General features: G+C 37.5%; 1 protein-coding gene across 1 annotated transcript in view; it reads left to right on the plus strand.

Moving 5' to 3' along the window:
* The first annotated feature begins 5,278 nt into the window (after nucleotides 1-5,278).
* The window catches only part of TMEM178A (transmembrane protein 178A), a 76,860-nt gene continuing 66,005 nt past the window's right edge, over nucleotides 5,279-16,133 (plus strand). Inside the window, exon 1 of the mRNA XM_051975160.1 lies at nucleotides 5,279-5,968. Within this exon, the coding sequence (XP_051831120.1) occupies nucleotides 5,446-5,968 (523 nt within the window). The 5' untranslated portion in view covers nucleotides 5,279-5,445. The remainder of the gene's footprint in view (nucleotides 5,969-16,133) is intronic.

Genomic DNA, 16,133 nt, shown 5'->3' on the forward strand with positions numbered 1-16,133 from the left:
TAAGATTCATATACCATAACTTATCAACCATTTTCCAATTCATGTGTATTTATTCAGTTTCCAGTTTCTTGCCCCTACAAAAAGATCAATGAAGATTTTTGAGTAATTAAGTGACGTAATGAAGGTCATGAACAAATAATCTTACAAAACTATATAGGATTCATAAATGTAAGGGCATAGCAATGCAGAAGACAGAAGACACAGACACAGAGTAACTTAGGAAACCATTGCTATAAACAAAGAATTTAAAAGGGTCAACAATAAAAATATAAAAGAAAATGTATATATGAGACATTTTGAAGAAAAAAATCTTCTTCCTCTTTCTCTTCCTCTTCCCCTCTTCTTCCTCCTCTTCTCCTTGTTCTTGATCTTGTTCTTTTCCTCCTCCTCCTTCTTCATCTGCTTCTTCTTCTTCTTCATCTATTTCCTCCTGTGGATATTGCACAGGTGAATATAACTACTTTGTTCAGTTGAAGGAAAAGTAAGAATATGTAAACTAACCCACTGTGAGCTCGCTGAAGGCATTCCTGGAATAACTTCAATAGTATTCAGAACAAAAAGGATCATATGTACCATAGCCTAGTCTCATATAACTTTGAGCTCAGTTAAGTAATTATATTTTGAAAACTTTTCATTCCATTTACCTTGGCGATCATAAATATCTGGTATTATTTCATCTGTTTGAAAAATATTCTTAAGATTCTATGAATTGATGTTATGTCTGAGTGATTGTAGATAACAATTTACTCTATGATGACAGTCAGATTCCAGTACAGTTTTATTGGTGAAGTTTTTCAGGGTATTTTGAAGTCATCTGTTAGGCCCTAACATATAGTGAGCTTCTGATGTATAATTTTGGCTATCATATTATGATTCACTTTGGAAGACACTGAACTTTGATATCTGTAGTAATGTGTTACACAGTTTCTGCCATATTATTGCATAATCTATAATGATCATAGAGTCTGAGGTCCTTTAGAATTACCCTTCTATAATTTCTAATGATAATGTTCAGATTGTGAATTGACATCATACACCCCTCCATTTTCAAAAGCAAATCCACATGACAGAGTCACTCGTTTTCTATTTCTTTGTTAACATATTGTTGACCAAATTCATATTGGCCCATGGAAGGTCTTTTGATTTTGGCCTTAGATCTTAGTTATTTCATAGGCTCCATTGGGAGGTAAACTATTTAGTTTGACAAATATAATAGCCTGTACGTATTATCAATTTTTACTATTGCTTAGTTAAACAATGTATTTTTTATTCCAAAACTATTTAAGGGGCAGGTAAGTGGTGCAGTGGATAGAGCACCAGCCCTGAAGTCAGGAAGACCTGAGTTCAAATCTGGTCTCAGACACTTAACACTTCCTAGCCATGTGATCCTGGGCAAGTCACTTAATCCCAATTGCCCCAGCAAAAACAAATAAATAAATAAATAAAAATTAGATAATAAAAAAATTTAAAAACATTTAAACTGTTTTTTAACCTTATTTCTTATGTGCTATAGGAATGCCAACCAATTTTTTCCCCTCCCTTTTGGCCCCAATTTTTTTTTTTTTTACTAATATTATACAAAATTTTGAGATTGTACTGCTCTAATCTGTTATGGTCCATTTAAAATTTCCATTAAACTTTGATTTCAGACTGCCAATTTGTCTTTTAACATATTCATCTATAGCTTTATACTTATACTATATTTGATGTCTTGTTTGGAAGAAACTACATTATTTGTAGGCGTTGACTTTATCTGTTGGTTCAATGTGAATTCCAGTTCCAGGCTCAAAGTTTTCTGCATTATTACTGTTGTTGGTTTTATTGTTGTTGATTTTGCATAGGTGATGACCCACACCTCAGTGATTAAGATAATAATTCTTCTTAGAGCCAGGGAAATTGGGATTGGGGTTTGGTTCACAGAAGAGAATTGTGAGTTTGGCTTTTATTAAGTCAAGTTTGACTGGATAGTGAGACATTAATGTAGAAACACATCCCACCCCCCAATCTCATTATCACTGGGCACTGGGAGTTCCACTTATATTCTCTAAAAGATATTCTATTGCGACTGGCATAGTAGGGGGAATGTTAACAAAGGTTAAAAATTCTGAAAATGTCTAAGAAGTCATGGCATAACACTGACAAGACGGAGACAAGGGATAGTGATGCAATTTAGAATTTGATGCATCATAGATAGACTCAGCTTTCTGTCTGACTAGGTGCTGTGAGAGCCTGCTGTTTACTGATCCAGCCTTCTAATCTGCCTCGTTTATTCCATTATGTGTCTTCCATATTTAGTAAATGTTTAGCTTGTAGCTCAACATTGAAATGCATTGTCTTTGTGCTCCAAAAATTATGAAATGAATACCTTATTGACAATAACTCAATGCTATAGCCTCTATTTTCTCAATGCAGCAATCAATAGCAAATGGAAACTTGGTATATTTGATTAATGGATGATGTGATTTCCTATTTGGAAATATCCAAATGAATTTATTTAAAAACATAGAGCATTGTGCTTTTCCTGTGGCAAAAACAACCTATTGTTGATAGTTGATAGGACTAGTTTTTTAATTACATAGTGATGGCTCTTATTTGTAATCGGTGATATTTTGGTGAAGTATTGTCAAAGGTAATCCATCAGATTATATGCTGAGATTGGTTTAAAACATAGACATAAATGAAATTCAAGGGTAATGCTATTTTCTAAGGAGGGTATGATCAAAGTGTTCTGGCTAGGGAAATGAGAGAGACTATTATGTTCTTTTAAATGTAACAGAAGTGCCTGAAAAATAGAATGTTTCAGCTTCATTCTGGTGAGGGGGGAATGGTTTTTGTCTGAAGACTGCTCACATGGCCAGGTAATGTGACTGAGTATTAATTCTGAGCAGTGCATGGTGTTTGAGAAGGGGTTAGGACTAGTTGAGAGGTTAGAGGCTCTTGGGACATGCAAGATCTTAAGTAATTTCATTTTAAAAGATGTAAAAGGGCATATGTCACCCTAAATGAATTTTAGATTATAATTGTTTCTCATAACTAAAGGTAGGAATGAGTAAAAATGGAAGATTATTCTATAGTATATTAATAAAATAAAGCTTCCCTGTCTTATCATCTTTGTGTAAGGACAGACGAGACTCCCGTGACAAGCTTAGCATTTCTTACTAGAAAGCTTACAGGTGAGAGGAACAATCTAAAATTACAATTCTTTATCTTCCTTAATTAGACTTGAGCTCACTGTAGATCTAGCTAAAGCTGTGAGAATATCTGAGTGATAATTCATGTTATCAGGTCCCCAGAAAATGGATATAGGGTCTGAGGAGATTGAGAAATTTGCCTAAGTGATCTTTCAATGAACAGAACAGCTCATGAGAGGTCTATAGTCTTCAGTTAGAAAAAATATTGTATATAGATGCATATTGCAAACATTTCCAAAGTCTGATTCCGATACTGTCTTTATATATGTCATTTCAGAATAAAATTTAATTCACATTAATTTTTAGATGGGGCATCCATTAATAAGTGCCATTAAACAATGCACTAATGACATCTAGCATTTAATGAATGCCTCACAACCTTTTGATCATTGAATATTTCATAAACTAAGGACCTGAGAAATGCCATACTGGCATCTTTAATATCATATTTGTCCTTTATCACCAGTGCCAAGGGCACCAAGTTATTCTTTCAAAGACTATTCAGTTTAATCAACTAGTCCTTTAGAAAAGCTGGTCATTGACACTTTCCTTAACTTTAGTCATAATAATAACAGCTAATATTTATGTGGCATTTAATCCTTAAAACCACTCTGAGAGGTAGATGCTATTATTGTTCCATTTTACAGATGAGGAAAACTGAGGCAAACAGAAGTTAAGCAATATGCCCAGAGTTTATACAGCTATTAACTATTTAAGACTGGATTTGAACCCAGCTATTCCTACCTACAGGAGGCAATTAAATAGTTCAATGGAGCAAGCACTACAATTAGGATATCCAGCCTCATATCTTAGCTATATTCATTGACTGTAATGTATGGTGCTACTTTGAACTGACTTCTTCGTGTAAAGTGTACATATGGAAACTTGCCCTGAAGAAAATTATTACTTTGATTTTTTTTACTAGAGGTTTTCTTCATTCATTGGTAATAATCACTTTAGAGAGCAGATGCCGGTTCCTTGTGTTCACTGAGGCCATGGACTCATCAATAAATTCCAGGCGAAAACTCACTCAAGCAAGAGAAGGAGGTGACTGACTAATATGGGGCCGGGATGGAGGGGAGGCCGTGAGTGGATGAGGAAACTTGCCCCAAATTGTCTTGTTTGAAGAACAAAGAAATCTCTCCGACCAAAGGCTTTATAAGTCTCCAGAGACGTTCTTAATGATCTTAGTGACTTTTCTTCCAGAAGAGTAGCTGAATCAGAATGAGGGAGGGTTTAGCTGGACAAGTGCTCTTTCTCTGAAGAGGGAAAGAGATATCATGACAGAACTAAGCACTCAAAATGCTCACTAGGCAACAGATAGAAATGGGGATACGAGAACCTCACCACATGGCACATAGTGCAGTGAAGCATTAAATATTATGCAGACCCAGTTTGATGGGGTTTTTGTACTGGATGCATCCAGGAAGCCACTGGGGGCAGTGATCAAAATCGACTTGGACAAGTGACATGACTGAGTCTGATGTTGGGGGATTTGTTCTGAGGTAGTTTTCGAGGTGAGAACTAAAGGTCACGAGGGAGAGATGGGAACTTAATGACAGACTAAAGAAGAGAAGAAAGGAGTCAAGGAGGCAGTAAACGAAGAAGTGATAAGGGAAAGGAGAGGAAAGGGGAAGAGACGAAGAGAAAGGGATAGGACTTGGAAAAAAATTTGAAGGAAAGAAAAGTGGAGAGATGAAGAATTAAAAGGAAGGCACGAAGAGGCAGGCAAGCTGAAGCGGGGGATGGTGGAGAAATGGGAGAAACAGGATAAAAGAAAGGAGGAGAAAGTGGGAGAGGAGGGGAAACCGGATTTGGGGAAACGAGGGGGGGTGCTTAGTGAGGTTGGGAAGAGAGATTAGAAGAGGGGAGAGGGAGGGAGGGAGACAGGAGCGAAGAGAAGGGAGGGGAGACCGTGGGAGCAAGATTGGGGGCGGGTGGGGAACGAGGGAGAGAAGAAGAGGGAGGGAGGAGAGAGAGAGAGAGAGAGAGAGGAGAGAGAGAGAGAGAGAGAGAGAGAGAGAGAGAGGAGAGAGAGAGAGAGAGAGAGAGAGAGAGAGAGAGAGAGGCGAGAGGGAAGCAAAGTGCATTGTGTCTAACTGCAGCGGCAGCAGCGGCGGCGGCGGCGGCGCCGGAGCCCAGCCAGTTGGTCGGCTCGGCGGCGGCGGCTGCAGCCCCGGCCCGGCTCGGCCCCGCTGCGGACTCTAAGGGAGGGGAGGCACGAGAGGCAGACAGTCAGGCAGGCTAGCGAGCGATGGAGCCGCGGGCGCTCATCACGGCACTCAGCCTGTGCCTGAGCCTCTGCTCTTTGGGGCTGCTCGTCACGGCCATCTTCACCGACCACTGGTACGAGACAGACCCCCGGCGGCACAAGGAGAGCTGTGAGCGGAGCCGCGCAGGTGTTGACCCCCCGGACCAGAAGAACCGGCTCATGCCCCTGTCCCACCTGCCGCTACGGGACTCGTCCCCGCACGGCCGCAAGCTGCTCCCGGGCTGGCGCAGCCCCGCGGCCCCCGAGGCGGCGGCGGCCGGAGGAGGAGCGGGAGGCGCCGGCGGCCCCGGCGGCGGTGAGAGCGGCGGCAGCAGCGGGGGCAGCAATCGTGGCTCGGGGCGGCCGGAGGACGAGCTGCTGCTGCTGGAGCATTGGAGGTCCCTCCTAGGGCTCGGCGTGCTGGAGTCCGAGTGCGGCCGCCCACTCTTCGCCACCTACTCCGGCCTCTGGAGGAAGTGCTACTTCCTGGGCATCGATAGGGACATTGACAACCTGATCCTCAAAGGTGAGGGGGCAGCGCCAAGGGGGAGGGGCTGTTCTAGGCTCCCTCTGCCCCTCAGGGGCAGAAGGGAAGTCCGAGACTCGCGGGTGGTCCTTTGGACAGCTCCCCTAGACAGCGCGCACACTCCCGTCGGACCTCTGGGTCTGGACAGGGGCAGAGCATGGACTAGTGGGACATGGTCCGAGCTCGCCTTGGCATGGCTTTAAGTCATAATCATCCTCACCATTCCTTTCTCTCACTCTTTTCTCTTTCGATTTCTTTCCACCTGTCCTTCCTTCTCGCTTTTTCCCCTCATTTTCTTCACTCTTCGGCTTCTTTTCTCTTTCTTTCCGTTTTCCCTCCTTTTTCTTTTCTCGTTTCCCTCTCTTTGCTTTTACCTCCCAAATCCTTCTTTTTTGTTCCTGCTTTTGCCTCCTCTCCCTTCTTTTTCATCCTCCTCTTCCCTGTCTTTGTGTGCATGTCTGTCTTGGTATGCATGTGTACGCCTTGTCTGTCTACCTCTCTGCTCCATTAGTGACCGTCAAAAAGCCCCTTCCAACTAGGCTTCTTCTACAACTTCCGAATGCTTTTAGAATATAGGTTTTCTCTTGGATGAATACTGATACAAACCCCGGAGGGGACAAACCGGCATTCTCTCGGTCTGCATGCCGTATTGGACTCTGAACTGATGCACTCCTTGAGCCAGCAAAAGCTAATGGAGAGCTAAAATACAAAAGAAACAGAGGTTAGAACTGCCAGTGTACAAGATGCAAGGAATTTGCAGCCCAGACCCAAAGTGCCCGTAATTCATTGGTTATGGGCAAGATATAGCAACCCATATGGCAGATACTAACACCTACTTTTCTAGGGCTTTCTGATGAATCATCACACCAACTGCAGTGTCTAGGCACACCAGGGTGAGCTAAAGATAGACAATCAGCCATAACCCTTTTAAGGTAGAACTTCAGCACTTCAAATTTTTAACACATTCCCTCTGTTCAGAATATGCTTCTCTTTTGTTCATTTGCCACTGATTGTGTTTTGATTTTGGAAGGGACCACTGACTTAAATAGTAGCAGTGAGCTCATTTAAAAATCTTCGAAACACCTACTTCCATGCCAGAAGCTGCTGGTGTACTTAAAAAGTTTTCACAGCAATCACATTCCTGTAAACATTTTGTTTTCGTAGGTGTATGTTCCCAGTATTTTTAGAACCTTGCATTTAATATTGAAAAAAATTTTCCTGAGCTTTTGGAAATTAAAAAAAAAACTGTTTCTTGTTGGTACAATATTAAAAGAGTAGAAACACTCAGAAATGAGTTCCTTTTAATGTTCCAGACCTCTTCTCTAACTTATAAACAACCAAACAGATTTATATCCAGTTATGGCTTGAAATGAAATTGGATAGAAAGGAGAAGTTAATAATGTGTTGGCCTTCAGAGAGATGCAAGTTGCCACATTTCTCATTTTTCAAACATATCAACTTCCCCTTTCCCAGAGCTAACTCAGCTGGATACTGCCATCAGAATCTGCTGGTGCATGGAAAGACTCCAACTCTTTCCATGAAGGTCTGAGACAATAACCTCCTCTGGGAAGCATACCTTTTTTACCCTTCTCACTAGCATCCAGATATGATTTCATCTCATGAAGAGGCTGCATAATTAATTCTGATCATTGCATACAAAGCACATGAAAAAAGTAGTTTGGAATATTAGAATATCATTGAGACAAAGCAGTTGCAAAAGCTAAGCATCTAAGTCTTTTTTTCTGGAGAGGACAGTGCTCCATTTTCCAACTCCCCCACCTCCACTCTACACCAGATTTTCTCTCTCTATATAAGAGAGAGAGAGAGAGAGAGAGAGAGAGAGAGAGAGAGAGAGAGAGAGAGAGAGAGAGAGAAAGAGAGAAAGAGTATATGTATGTATGTATGCAGAAGTTATATCCTCACTAATATCTGAATAATAATAGAGCAGAGTTCAAATCCAAATAAGGTGAATATAATGATCTCTGGGATCATTACATCGTTCTCCACCCTTCCGCTCTCACTTTCTAAAAGTATTGTGATTAATTCAGATACAAAGTCACTTGGCACTTGTTGGCCATTTTCTCCTCTCATATTATCTTCTATTGAAATTTGAATGAATGTTGTATTCACCTGTCTTTTAGGGGGAGACAGTTGTTTTCATCTTAAAATCCCCAGCCTTGCACATAGAAGGTACTGAATGAATTCTAAGAAATGAATTGGGATAGCATTCTGGGATTATAGAATTTTAGAAGGAACTAAGAACTCATCTAATCCAATTTACAGCAGGATTCCATCTACCAACATCACTGACAGATGGCCCTTCATCTTCCAGTGATGGACAGCTCAATGGTTTTACAAAGCAGTTCATTTATACTAGCAAAAGCACCTTAGAGTTTTCCAGATATGAATTCACTTGATATGACTGGATACATTTAGATTGTTTACTAGTCAAAATTATGTAGGATGTATTATATTGTTAGAATAAAGAAAATTCTGTGTACTATGTGGTGAATAAAGAGATGGGAGATGTCATCTTGGTTCTGCCACCAATTTATTGTGTGTTTGGTCAAATCATTTAATCTCTCTGAGCCCCAGCTTCTTCATCTGTGAAGTGAGAGAATTGTGCTACATCAAATCAAAAGTCCCATTCTGGACTAACATTTGATGCTTGTATAATTGTATCTTTGTAATGTTAGTTTCAATGGAAGCCATTATGGTAGAGGAGGAAGCCAAGGTGTTTGTGATACCCACTTAGGTATCAAGCCCTCTGCTGGATACTGGAGATACAAAGTCAAAAGTGAGACAATTCAAGGCTCCAAAGAGGTTATGTTCTACATGGGTAGGAGTATTGAGCATGTAAACAGATACAAAAAAAATAAAGGAAATTTGAGGAGGAAGGGATCATTAACAACTGTTTGGATCAGGAGAGCCTTCAAAAAAAAAAAAAAAAGAGATAACCGAGTCTTAGAGAAAATCATTCTGGAAGGCAGAGACTTGAATACAGTCTAAATCATCAGAGACAGAATGCATGTAAAATGTGAAGAGATAAGAAATACAATTTTGAATTCAAAGAATAACTATTAGTCTAGTTTGACTGGAACACAGAACATACAAAATAAGAATGAATTAAGACTCTAACGTTAGTTTGGAGCTTGATTATGGAATGTGATAAACATATGTCCAAGAAATTTGTATTTCATTCTAGGGGCATTTCTAGGGGTCTTTGGTGGAAGAATATTGTCAGACCTGAGCTTCATTTTTAAAAAAAGGAATGAAAAAGAGCACAGGCTCTGGAATCGGGAGGATCTGAGTTCAAATGTAGCTTCAGACACTTATTAGATATGTGCCTAGGCAAGTCTCTTAACCCCAATTGCCTCCCCCCCTCCAAAAAAATAAAAGGAATTAACTTTGTAGATAAGAAAAGAATCTTGTTATGATCTTCCCAACTCAATTCTGTCATAAATCCAAGGTCACCAGTTGGGTGACCTTGAATAAATCAACTAAATTTTCTGGATTTGAGTAATCACATCTTCTAGAAAAGGAAGTTAAACTAAATGATAGATAAAATAATTTTTTTAGCTTTAAAATTTGATGAATAATAAAGAGAGGTTGAATGTATTTTCTTTAGACTGAAGTCTTTTGTATTAATATGAGGTAAGAATTTTCACTTTTAATTTTTGCTGTTTGACATTAATAGATTCTATGTAGTTTTCCTTCCTTTCTCCCTCCCTTCCTCGCTCCCTTCTTTACTTCCTCTCTCCCTCCCTCTGTCCTTCCCTCCTTCCCTCTTTCTTTTCTTCTCTCTCTCTTCCTCTCCCTTCCTCCCTCTGTCTCTCTCTGTCTCTGATTCTGTCTCTCTGTCTCTCTCTCCTAATGATAGGAGATAAATGTGGACCTATCATCTCATTGGTGTGTGGAACTCATTTCTCATCTAGATTAGCAATTCATTTATAAGATACAGTGTTAGACTGTTTCCTGGGGCAAGAGATTAAAAGCCTTGACTATGTGTGCACATAGTATGCAACTGAAGCAAGATTTCCTAACTTCACTGCTACCCTTTTATCTACTATTTGCAATTGCCTTTCATTTTTATATGTCTTAATGAATCATATTAAAAAGAAAAGGGAAAAAAAAGATTTGGTAGAATGGCTGAAGAACTAGTTTTGCTACCTGGACTCAGATTCTTTCTTTATTCTTCTAACTTCTTGATAATTGACAAGTAGATTAAGATCCCAATTTCATTTTGGTATGTTAAATGTGTATAGTAACATGCATCTATTTCATAAAAAGCACATAGAAAAAGATACCAAAGTATCCACCTTACCTGGAAAAATCTGACACAGACTAATCCTGGAAAATCTGTTCAGGAACTGAAATTCTGCTTATATGAGAAACTCTCATGGATATATGGATTTATTCTAAATACAAACATTAACAGAGCATATTAGACTGAGCTTGGAGTACTTATGGATTTTCAGGTTAATTGTAGATAATTGTAGTTCAAATCTCAGATGTCCTGGTTTTTTTTTTTTTTTTTTTTTTGAATGGATTAAAATCAAGACTATAGCCAGGACTTTGCATGTGATAATCTTCAATCCATGACTGAAGGAATGTGGAGATCAGTGATGGTTTTGTGCAAGGCAAGAGATCCTGGACCTGTTTCAAAATAGGTATGCACAAAATGAGCTAGGTCTTCAGTAGATTGTTCTCTGGAAAAGATGAGTCAAAGGGACATAGTGTTAGGCAATGTGTCTCAAGAAGTTAATAAGAAGAAAACAATGAACATAAATATTTTTGCAAATGCATCCTTTATGGTATATAGAAAAAAGCAGTAACAAATTTCTCAAAATTCTATAAGGTCTATATTTTTTATTTTAATTTAAAAATGGAATTTAGTAATTCCTGGGTTTCTTTCCATAAGCTTATTGTATGCTGTCTTCACTCTTCTTTAAATATTGTGTATGTATATACATAATATATAATGTATGTATATAAGTATTATCTATGTGTGTATATGCACATATATACAAACATGAATTTATTATATTAGTTATATATTATCTATATAAATAACACATTTGTGTTTATCTATATATGTACATAGATAATATATATCAATAAACTGTAAACTAAAACATTCTTAATCCATAATAATAATAAATTATTAGAAGTACTAAACTTTTATTAGTCAAAATAAAAACCAGCTAGGCAGTGCCATAATTGTGGCAGTGGGCCTAGAGTCAGGAAGACCTGTATTCACTTCTAGTCTCAAATTCTTACTAGCTATGTATGACCTTGGACAAGTCACTTAAATTCTGTTTTCCTCACTGCTTTCAACTATAAAATAGGGATGATAATGGCTTTTCCCTCCCAGTGTTATTATGAATATCAAATGAGAAAATATTTGTAAAGTGCTTAACAGAATGCTTGGCACATACTAATTCATGATTGAAATTATGGTAAACCGAGGCATAAAGTTTCAAGCACATTCAATTTTTTGGTAAGGCTGTTACCAATAAGATGGGTCTTTCAGCTCCCCAACAAGCCAAAAGGTCCAGAATCAGGGCAGGCAAGTCATTTTTACAGACAAAAGAAGGAGCATTTCTATGTGTGTGTGTGTGTGTGTGTGTGTGTGTGTGTGTGTGTGTGTGTGTATACAGTAGCAGCATAGCTGGGGAAAACAATATGATTTGTTTTAATGCTTGCACCATCATAGGCATAAGAAACAGTGATTGGCTGGAGATTGGTAATGAGGGGTTAGCAACAACTCCTCCTTCCATCCTGTTGCTAAGAAATGTTCACTGTTTGAGTCCATTTACAAGGACAGTTTAGCAATAGTGGACCAGACTACCTTGGATAACAGGTTAGATTCCCTGGTGTCCACTTGCATCTTTCAAGGATAAAAAATTTCCTTGAGTAAATAATATAACAGAGATTAGTGAACTCCTAAACCCAATTCAGACACAAGCGACTTAAAAGAAAGCTGAATTTCCAAACTTAATTTGTGACAAATAGAAACATGACTTAGTTGTAAAAGTGTCAAAAGTGATACAAGTTAAAATTCATTAAAATAGAACCATTTATAAAAATGCAAACTATCAATTTGATTTTTTTTCAGTAAACACTTAATATATACTTGTTTCCTTCCTTCCTAGATATGTAGAATCTTAGAGTTAGAAAGAATTGGGGACTTCTAGTTCAACTCACTACTCAATGATGAAGAAATTCCTTTTCCAATATCTATAAGAGCTGGTACATACAGTTTCTTCTTCTAACTCTACTAATGAGGAAATCACTATTTCACAAGACAGTTTGTTTTGATTTTTGGAAAACTTGATATCTGAAAGTTTTTTGTTATATGACTTGATGATAATCTAAACAAAGTTCTATTGTTTTTTCTTTGTTTTTGTTAATTTTTGTTTTTGCTTTCCTATGATCCATAAGGCTTGTTACAGGTTCTCTCTGTCTATATGTGCTTCCTTTTACTGTCTAACACCCTTGTCCCTTTTGCTGGAAATCTGGAAATCTTAATGCTGGAAATTTCTGTGTCCCATGCTGTGTTCAAACATATCTTACCAACAAATTCTTAGCATTTCTCTGACTGTGACAGCCATGATAGAAAACAAATTAGACATGGCTAAGTGAAAACCTTTCCTTCCCTATTAAAATCATGAGAATGTATTTAATTGCTCTGGTAGGTATGTTGTCCCAATGATAACTAGTGTAAGTGAAATTGGCCCAGGAGATATTAAGGAATCATGTTAACCTACATCACTGAGGTACCTTGGAATAGAGAATGAAGTACTAAGGCATCTTACCAGAACTAGGAAGAGTCACAAGAAGTTTTCATGACCTGGATGTGACAGGGCTAGATGACAACTTCCTATAGTGCTATCCTTAATCCTTTTGCTGTCATGGTCCTGAAGATCCCAACATCTTCGACTCAGTGCCCTTCTTGGTCATAATTTTGCTCACGCTCTCCATTCCTTTCCCTGCTTTCAGGGCATCCTTGAATTGTTTATTCTGATTCCTCTCCTTTTAGGAAAACCTCATGTTGGTTCAGTTGCACTTGCATTAAAAGTCTCTCACTTTCAGCAGTCTACTCTATAAGCACTGGGGTTTTTAATTAGCCAAAGTTAAGAACTGTTTCTCCAGTATCTATTTCTAGTGCCCTTGCATGAGTTAGTGGTGAATTTGAGGGTGATTTATGATTTGAACCTGAATTTTTAGAGCTTAGAGCAAAACCAACAGCTCAAAGTCTCTAAACACCTTCCTGCTTTGGGTCTGTTGTTGAGATTACAATCCCCTTAATGGAGATCTTAATTAAAACTTGTAAAATGGGATAGCAAGGGAGTTTGGAGATGACAGGTTAAATTCTTTCAGGGAGATTGTTATATGACCAAAGTAAGTGTGGGGACGTTGGAGTAGTACAGTTTCTGATTAAGGCTTTCTCTCAAGAGAGGACCTTTTAACAATGAAGGTGAATAGTGAGGATGTACTATGAAGTGTCAAAATGCCGTCCTTGTTGGGGAATGGGAAGCCATAGTGTAATCAAGCTTTAACTTCAATCAAATCAATGTACAAACAGGTGGACAATTAGAAAGAAATTTAGTTAAGAAAATACAATGAGGATAATACTTCTTTCAGTCATTGGAGGTATTGTATTTGGCAAATCAATGTTAATAACACTTCTGAATATATTACAAAGGACAAAAAGTTAAAAAATTTTAAAAGGAGAAATCTAGAGAGGAAATCAAGTCATTGAAATAACATTAAAATTGCTTCTTTCTTACCCTTAATTTCTTACATTTAATTTAAAATAAAAGGTATAGTCTATCAACATTTACATATATCTCTGTGTGTTTATATATATATGATGTGTATATATTATTTATACAAACCAAATTGTGACATCATTTATCATATCTGATAAGTTAGAGGAAAATCAATTATTTTTGTCCACTGAAATATATGTAATATGTAATATCAGAAATTAAAGCTTGAAGTATTGAATAGGTAATCTATAACTTATGTAAGTTATTTGTGTTTGAATGTTTTATTCAAATACTTACAATATTGGTGGTTTTACAACTACTTTATGATCATGAGATAAATCTATAAAAGAAAGATAGCAGGACATATAAACCTTTAAAAGCTCTGTTGTTTTTATATAAGGGTGTGTGTGGGGGGGGCTTAAATTTCTCAAGGTTTTCTCTTCATTCTGCTAATGATTTATCTATTTCCCCTGCTGTTTATTCTCTATGAAATTAATAGTCTGTGCAGGACAGCCAGACTTAGTCTTGACACATAAATAAATGTCAAAAAACATGCAAGAGTCCTTGAAAGATGTAACAACAAAGGAAACTTTGTTCGATGACACATTGATTATTCTATGAAATGAGGCACAAAATAGGGAGACAGATGTTCACCTAAGGTGTTCACTATTATCATGAAAGCCTAGAATTCAGCCCAAATCAAAGAGGGATTCCCTATAGACTGAAATCTTTCAAATACTTCTATCTGCTGATGACATTGTGCTGCTGGCATCAAGCCCTGGAACATTGTAGAACCTCCCAAATTAGATCTATAATCACTCAAATGAATTTGGCTTGATTATCATCAAAGGAAAAATCAAGTATACAAAAATGCTTGTTATACAAACTCTAAGCAATTGGATGGACAGACCTGAAAGCTTGTCTGGGAGTAGGCATATCTTGGGATATACAGGACAAGTGAACAATGAGCTGTCCCCAAAAATAAACAGAAAAGGAGAGCATTTGTTTTTGAAAAATGCTATAGGACTTTTAATGAGCTTTTTTCTGAAGCAAAGGTTTATCATTTAATCAATATTTTACTGATTTTTTTTTAAAGAAACACATGATGTAAGGGGAAAGTTGATTACATGGAGGATTCAGGCACAGAAGGTCTCCTTCTATGGACCTATAGTCTAAACCAGTAGATTTACTGACTTAAACCCCCAAGTACTCAATCTATTCCTTCTCTTAAAGATAGTCTTCACTTTGAATGGTGTTTCCCCACCATCACCACCATTTTAACTTTCCTTTAGATCAAAAAAGTATAATAAACAAAACAAACAATACATTATCCATGTCTCGCAACACATACCTCATTTTGTATCTATAGCCAACTACCTTTCTTTTAAAGGAAACATGCTTCATTGAAAGTCCTCAAAGACCCATTTTTTTAAAAAAAAGAACATTCTTTCCATGATTTTGTGTAGCTGTAGGCTAAGAAAAACAATAATGTCTAAAGAAATGAAGATGATGATCATTTAAGGGCATTGAAGAGGCACATTAAGGATGCGAGTAGGTTCTGTGTTTGGTTTTTTTAAATTCAATTTTTTGAACTTTCAGTTCTAAATTCCCTATATCTTTCCTTCCTTTTTTCCATCCATTAAAAAGGCCCTACACTCAATGCCTATTACAAATATGTATAGGCATGCAAAACAAATTTCTGAATTAGTAATTTCTCCAAAAAAGAAGAAAAAGAAAAAGGAAAAAATAAGTTTCAATCTTCACTCTGAGTCCACCAACCCTCTATTTGCAGATGGATAGCATGTTTTATCAAGAATCCTTTCTAATTGTGTTTGGTCATTATGTTGTTCATTTTGACCTTCATTATTTTTTCAATGTTGCTGTTATTATATAAATTGTTCTCTGGTTCTTCTCACTTAATTTTGCACCAGTTCATATAAGTCTTTCGAAGTTTCTCTGAAATAATTTTCATCATTTCTTATAGCCCAATAGTGTTCCATCTCATCCATTTATTGTAACTTGTTCAGTCAGCCATTCTCCAGTTGATGAGTATCCCTTAATTCTTTGCCACCTTGAAAAGAGCTGTTATAAATGTTTTTATACATATAGGTTCCTCTTTTCTTTTTTGAACTTTCACCCTTCTTTCTTTGACATCTTTCACACATTCTGAATGAAAAGAAGAAGTAAGGTAAAGAATGTCATTCTCTAATGAATGTATAGCCAGAAAAAGAAGATGGGCTATGAATATAGCAAGACCCTAGAGATAACTAATAGATAACCTCCTATCATCTAGACAATATCAAGATAATATGGAAATATCTTTTGGGGACAGATTTCTGAGTGGATATAGACAAGAGCTGCTCAGAATCGGACCATGTTTAGGTTATATA

This window comes from Antechinus flavipes, chromosome 2 (assembly GCF_016432865.1).
Source record: "Antechinus flavipes isolate AdamAnt ecotype Samford, QLD, Australia chromosome 2, AdamAnt_v2, whole genome shotgun sequence".
Lineage (NCBI taxonomy): Eukaryota > Metazoa > Chordata > Mammalia > Dasyuromorphia > Dasyuridae > Antechinus > Antechinus flavipes.